Raw genomic sequence first — 6,982 nt, 5'->3', positions numbered from 1 at the left:
AATACAACAATTCAATGATTTTATGCTATGCTCACAACATGTAGAGGAAAGTAATCACTTATTTGTGTTTTGCCCATTTGCCAAGCAAGTTTGGCAAGGTATTCTGAATTGGCTGGGATATTCTTTTTCATTACCTAACAATATTCAAGAACTATACTTACAGCTGGGGATGAACATAAGAGGGAAAAAGAAAAGGAGGTTTAAACACCTACTTTGGCATAACACATGTTGGTCCATTTGGTGTCACAGAAACAATGTGATTTTTAGGAATGCAGAGGTTGACGTGAACAATACTATATTGTTCATTAAATCAATGTCATGGCAATGGGTGTTGTATAAATCAAGTGGTAAACCTGGTTTCTTTTTCTCCTCGTGGTGTCTATGTCCTTTAGATTGTTTATAGTTGACATAGATGAGGCCAACTTGTATTTTTTTAGAGAGATGGCCTCTTTTTGTGGTTTCAACTGCACTTCTTGTACAAATTATATATCTTTCTTTACTATGATATATAATACTATTTGACTTTTAAGAAAAATGAAAATTTCATAATTCGCAATACTCCAGTCTAGCTATGGCCGCTAAAGAAAAAGTAATCGTTGCAAATTGTTTAGCTATGAATAGTCCTAATCAATGCAAGGGATGGACGCGTAAAAAGTAATCATTTTCAATGTTTATTCAACCTTTCTTAACAAGTTTTAGATGATTGCAATTTTATATATTTTTTACAAAGATCTTATGAATCGGGACGGTGAAGGAATTCCTATAGACTAGTCAACTAAAGGCATAATATATGACTAGGAAATAACACGACAAGATAATTATATACGCTATTAGATTAAATTTAAAAAGTTAAATCTCCGTTGTTGAGAGAATATTACTTTGGGTCACAATTCACAAATATGTTTGGGAGAGGGTCCGTAGGCCCATGATAAATGTCCTATGATCCAGCCGGCTATTAAAGACAGTCCATGTGTTGACCAAAAGATAGAGAAAAATAAGCAATTTATTATTTTTTTCTCTTCAATTTCAAGCATAAAGAAAAATAAGAAAAAAATAATGTATTGGCAGATGCGCTGTTAAAAACATTTAGCACTGGTTTTAGATTCATCCTAGCAATGTCAAGTGTTGAGACAGAAGGACTAAAAACCTTGAAGTTTCATTATTTTTACAGGAAAGCTAAGCGTTGACCTAAATTAAGTTGTGCAATGCTCTGAAGAAGAGCCAACGTTTACAGCGAAGATTGGATTTGTTGACAAGATTAAGAATTGATGAAAAATATAGCGTGTGTAAAATAATAGAATTGAACTATGCAGCGGAATGACAACTGACCTGGGCAGAAGTTATTGCGAGCCATCCTTATGTGTACGTAGTAGTTGAGATTTTAAGGATAGTTGTGGCCATTGGTCAATGGTCATGGAGTGAAGAACAACCAAGAGTTTAGGTTTTTGAAGATAGCAAATATGAATTTGAATTGCAGAAAATTTTAGACCTCATATAAAGAAACTCTCAGCAGCTTCACTTGCCCGGTCAACTTAAGTTATTTAAAGTATTTATTGTTTTCTTATTGGTCTGCTTTCTTTATTATTCCGATTTTGTAATTTTTTTCTTATCTCATCTTCTGTGTTGGGCTGAACTCTCGGTCTCTTATATTTTTATTTTTTATAACTTTGCTTATGGTCCCATTATCAGTTCTAAGCGCAGACAAGAGAAGAGGGTTATTGTAGGTCTTCACGTGCGAATGTAAAATTTGTTAAAAATCACAAATATGAATCAATTGCAACAAATTATGTGTGCTAATGTTATACTGTTATCTAGAATTGTCACGCTATATGACTCGAATATAGTGCTAAATGAGTTGAAAATGTTGCGTTGGCACTTGGGTAGAAAAGAGTTTTATTACACAATATAAGTCTTGATCTTTGTTATTGGTTTCGGGAGTAAAAAATATACAACTCGACAAGTTACAAATTCAAAATCAAGTGGTGACAATTTCACGGGGATAAAAAATTGACTCTTAAAGAATAAATTAATGGAGGAAGATGATTAAGAATCACAAAGTAGTGTTAATATCATGTGCGATGATACGTGTAAGAAGGATATACATTAACTTTGTAAGTTAGAGTATACTAAATATCTTTTAGTAATTATTTAAAAGGGTAAACATAAAATATATTTTATATTTTATTTAACAAATATATTTTAATGAAAATTTTATATATTAAGTTTCGGTGCGGGTTGATATAATGTTACTTTAACCTGACACGAAAACAGACTTTACTGAACAAATATCCTTAAATAAATTAACAAAAACAGCAATATCATTAAATTCCCTTTTCACACTTTTTTAATGCTATTTTTTATTTTACAGAAAAGAATTAACATGGCCTAATGGCAATGGGTACAGATAAATTGACACAAGTAATTTATAAACTAATAAATACTAAATTAAAGAAATTGACACCTGGCGTTGGAAAAACACATATTGAGGGAATAAATACAAATCCCAAACTTAAAGAATCGAGTACTATTATTCAATACAGAAAAAGTTTTGTCTCCTTTTTCGATAGCTTAGAAATCAAGATTAAGAGTCGGTTTATAAATATTATTTCTTCTCAACCAACTGAAATACTTTTCTTAACAGTCCACCTAATAATGTTGAAGGATTTGAGGTCGGAACACCTTCCATTTGGTGACATGAGGTATGACCCATTTGAGAATGTTTCGAGTCTTCTGCCAAACTGTTTTGCTTTTCCCTTTGCTTGATGTATACACAGCAGGGTTGAGGAAAAACGAATGATTGCTAGATGTTGCTCCATCGCCATAGGGAAAAGAGCAAGGATTAACTGGCTCCAATAATTGGTTAGGAAGAATGTAACTTTCAAATTGACCAATGTCCCATCCGGTTCCATCATCAATATTATATGTTTCAACGGGGACAACCTGCGACCCACCAGACAAGTTTAGTGGCGCTTCATGCACAATTGATGTTGAGGTGGTGGATATCCAAAGTTCTGATTGCCCTGCACATTCATACCATAAGCATATAATGATATAAGACCAATAATCACCACTAAGCAAACTCATATCAAACCAATGTTTTAAGGCTAAGAGCCTAAGACAAGGAGTCTATCTAATAACCATATAAATCGTCATTAGTTTATTTTGATTTGACTAGGAAAGAAGTGCTAAAACATTTCCGAAAAAAGATCAAAACAACCATTTTTCAAGTGAAGGGATTGAAAATATATATTCAAGTAAATTATTGTTCCCCATTTAAACTGCTAATGAAAGGCACAGAAGAAGCAAATGCTCTTAATGCTAGATAAGCACGAGGATGTTGCGCAAAAAAAGTGTTTATGCACGATATATAGGTACACAGTACCTTGCTGACCTTGATCTGGTGAACCGTATTGTGTACCCGTCAAAGTCTTCACTATGTCATGTGGTGGTGGCGTCGGAATTGGCACCAGATTCTGCAAATTTTGGTATGCTTCCTGCTTAACTCTTTCCACCAAACGCTGCCAGTGAGAGAAGAGAAGAGAAGTAATGTCTCCATCAGATTCAGTTATGATATAATATATGGAAAATTAATTAAATTTAAGATGTATAACTACAAACCTGCTCCTCCAAATTCAGAGATTGCAGAGACCGATAGTGTTGCCCATAAAAAATCGCCTCAACCTTATAGATGCAGTTCAAGACAAGGGAAACGGTTGCATCATAGCGATACATGTAGAACCCATCATCGTCAACTGCACATTTTTCAGCATGTTCGATGATTTCGTCCCATTTTTTAACCTTGCCGAATTTCTACTTTCCACAATCAGATTACTTGTCAGTACTATTTAAAAATCAAATTAAGAACCAAAGTAGAGAATCATTGTTTTAGTTTTAGACACAATGCAAGAATGTTTAAAAAGTTGTTGTATATTTTACCTCCCGTAATGAACCGATTGTGTTCAAGCGCAAAAGATCCTTGACAGTTTTTATTTTATTCTTCAAAAGATCCTTGTGAAGATCACCGTTTCTTCTTATATTCTTCAGACACCATACCTCATCATTCAACGAGGGACGGTCGCGTTTCTTGTACGCTGAAAACACATACCAAATGTAAGGGCAGGCACCAACATAATAATAATAATAATAATAATAATAATAAAGTTTAGGACTTACGCTCTCCTCGTTTATCCTTAACCCTGAAGGCTTCACTTCTGCCTTCCCTAACGCTAACGCTAACGGAAGTAGATTGCAGAAATTTAACTCCTAACCGAAACTTTTTGTTTCTTGTGCCGATAGAGTTATCAGTAAACTCGATCTTGTTATTGATACAAGCAAACCCCTTTTCAAGTTTAATAACAGTCTCTCCTTTCAGTAATTGCCCCTTCCCCTCTCTTGGTTTCACAATTTGGGCATTAAATTCATCTGCACTCCAGTCCTCGTTTCCGTCCTTACCGAAATCACCATCTAGGACACAGATCTGAACCTTCATGTTAGAAACTTGTTCCGTCACTACGCGTTGTTGCGATCCAGCATAACGCAGCTCAATTTGAACTGGACCACCGTCCTCAGCTGTGATATTGAACGTGGTGAAAAATTCTATAGGGAGTTTATTCACGAAGCACAATTGCATGGCTCTGCCTCCAGAAGTAGAAGCGCCACCCTGTTGGTTAATGGATGATCGGGGGGAACTAAATTCCAAACACAATTAAAATTGATTATAATGAATTTATTAACGTATAAATTAAAAATAGAGGATATGATGGTGAAAAAGAGAAACAAACCACAGGCATGCGCAACCCCGGAACATAGATCGGAGCCCCTCTTTAATCTAGTTGCATTGGAACAAAACAACATATATAGATCGAGTTAACTTGGTTGTGGAATGGGATATACATATACTAAATAGAGAGAGAGAGAGAGAGAGAGAGAGACTCGTGGCATGCTTATGCTTACCTCTTTTTGAATTGCAGGTCTCAAGTGCGAGGCAATACTGCACATTAACCATAAAAACTTAGAGATGAAGATGCATGAAATGAACACAACTAGAACATGCATGAAAATAAACACTTACAGAGAAGCAATGAACATGGCCTCGGCTTCTTGTGGGTCGCCATGTCTCCTCTTAGCGAGACGTCCAAGATCTCTGTCATCATTACCTTGATGATCTTCCTCGTCGTCAAAGGTCCTTTTAGATGCCATCAACTCCACGAACTTACAACACTCGCAACCAACCAAACGAATCTTAGTACTAGTTCACAACTAACAACGACACTCCTACACTTGCCTATAAAGAACAAACACTCGCAACCAACCAAACGAATCTTTGAAGTAATTCACAACTAACAACAACACTCTCAACCAACTAAACGAATCTTAGTAGTTCACAACTAATTAACCACTCAAACTCTCGCACTTGTCTTTATTGAACAATTACGAAACTGATGAGCCGCTACCGCTGTATATATATGTGGGCGGTGGTAGTGATCAGATTCAGCAAAAGATTCAAGGAAAATCTTCACACGCCATTTTCGCGGAACTTCTTCAAATTAAAATCAATCTTTTCAAGCTTAAACATAAATACTATTTTGCTTTCTTTTTATGTGTTTTTAATGTTATTTTGTAGAAATAAAAAATAAATTATTTTTTTATTCTAATAAAATATTTATAGAGATTCAGATTTATTTTCACTTCATAATAAATATATGTATAAATTAATTAAAGATAATAAAATAAATAGATATATAATTGATAAAAGAATAATTAAAATGACGTTGGACTTTAACAAAAAATTCTCCTATAATAATAAAAAAAAAACAAGAGAGAGTAACTTGTAAAAAACTATCACATAATTATACAAACTTCCTTTTTTGATACTGGTTAGATACTAGTTAAAGAGAATATATACAATAAAAATAACTTGCAAAAGCAATTAAGGCCATGTTTTGTTTAGATTTATGTTTGGGATACCTTATAAATATCTTCGATTCTTCATAGAATAACTATATGAATTAATATATGAAAAATATATAATAGATATTCAATGTGTTATCCAATAATTATAAAGAGAAAAAGAGGAAAAAATAAGGAGATTTATAATATAATAAAAAAAATACTCATGAGAGATATATTTAAAATAAAAGATAGTTTATACATTTACACTAAATATAGCCATGCAATAATAACTGGGGTCACACGGCGTCCACGCGTGGTATGATATGAAAACTGCAAAGAGATTAGTTAACCGCGTTCAATTTTTTCTTCTTTGGTATTTCATAGAAAAAGTCTTGAAACTTCACAAATTCGTGTTCAATTTTTCTTCTTCTTTGTTAGATTTATTGTCTTTCTATTATACTTATTTTTAATGTTTTTATTCTTAATTTCTATTTTTTTATAATATTGATTTCCATAAAAACGTCGTATCAAAAAATATTGATTTCCATAAAATTTTATTTTACGATTTTAATTCGTCACTTTTCGTTCTATTGGAGAACCGGACTTATTTTTCTTCAAAGATAAGGATTGAAATGAATATTTTACTAATATAAGAGGGACTGATATAAAATTTTGGAAATTTATAAGAATTAATTAAAAAACATTAACGACTAAAATTGATTAAGGCATTATTTTCTAAAAAATTATCAATATTATTATTATTACTATTCTTCTTATTATTATTATTATTTGAGTAAAACCAATCATCTTGAATTTGAGTCTTGGATGTATACAATTATGTTAAATATCTAAAGAGAATTTATTTATTTTTAATTAGAGTAAAATTACTTATATAATGAATGATGCATGTGATTAATATATAAAAAATATGTTTATGGGCCCAACATGAAAAGAAAAAAAACGACAAGTGTATAAGTAATTATTATTATGATGGTAAAATGAATTTTTGGTTCTCGAAGAATTGATTAAAATTAGTCTTAGTTTCTTCATTTATAAAAAAAACCATAATTTGGTTTTTGAAGATGTAGTC

General features: G+C 32.5%; 1 protein-coding gene across 2 annotated transcripts; it reads right to left on the bottom strand.

Annotated features, from left to right (window-relative positions):
- Positions 1-2,318: 2,318 nt before the first annotated feature.
- LOC100797598 (calmodulin-binding protein 60 B) lies at positions 2,319-6,769 on the bottom strand. Of its 2 annotated transcripts, none has more exons than XM_003521621.5 (8): positions 5,072-6,769; positions 4,954-4,990; positions 4,782-4,828; positions 4,174-4,688; positions 3,937-4,091; positions 3,619-3,810; positions 3,383-3,518; positions 2,319-3,020 (listed from the first exon to the last, which is right to left on the bottom strand). In XM_003521621.5, exons 1-8 carry the CDS (start codon positions 5,197-5,199, stop codon positions 2,647-2,649), a joined length of 1,584 nt encoding a protein of 527 aa, XP_003521669.1. In that variant the 5' UTR covers positions 5,200-6,769; the 3' UTR covers positions 2,319-2,646. The 2 variants fall into 2 exon arrangements, with proteins under 2 accessions (XP_003521669.1, XP_006577216.1); XM_006577153.4 differs by having other exon boundaries at positions 3,392-3,518; positions 5,072-6,768.
- Positions 6,770-6,982: the final 213 nt, after the last annotated feature.

This window comes from Glycine max, chromosome 3 (assembly GCF_000004515.6).
Source record: "Glycine max cultivar Williams 82 chromosome 3, Glycine_max_v4.0, whole genome shotgun sequence".
NCBI classification, from domain to species: Eukaryota; Viridiplantae; Streptophyta; class Magnoliopsida; order Fabales; family Fabaceae; genus Glycine; species Glycine max.
The sequence above is the reverse complement of the archived record's forward strand: the minus strand, read 5'-3'. Positions and strand labels throughout refer to the sequence as shown.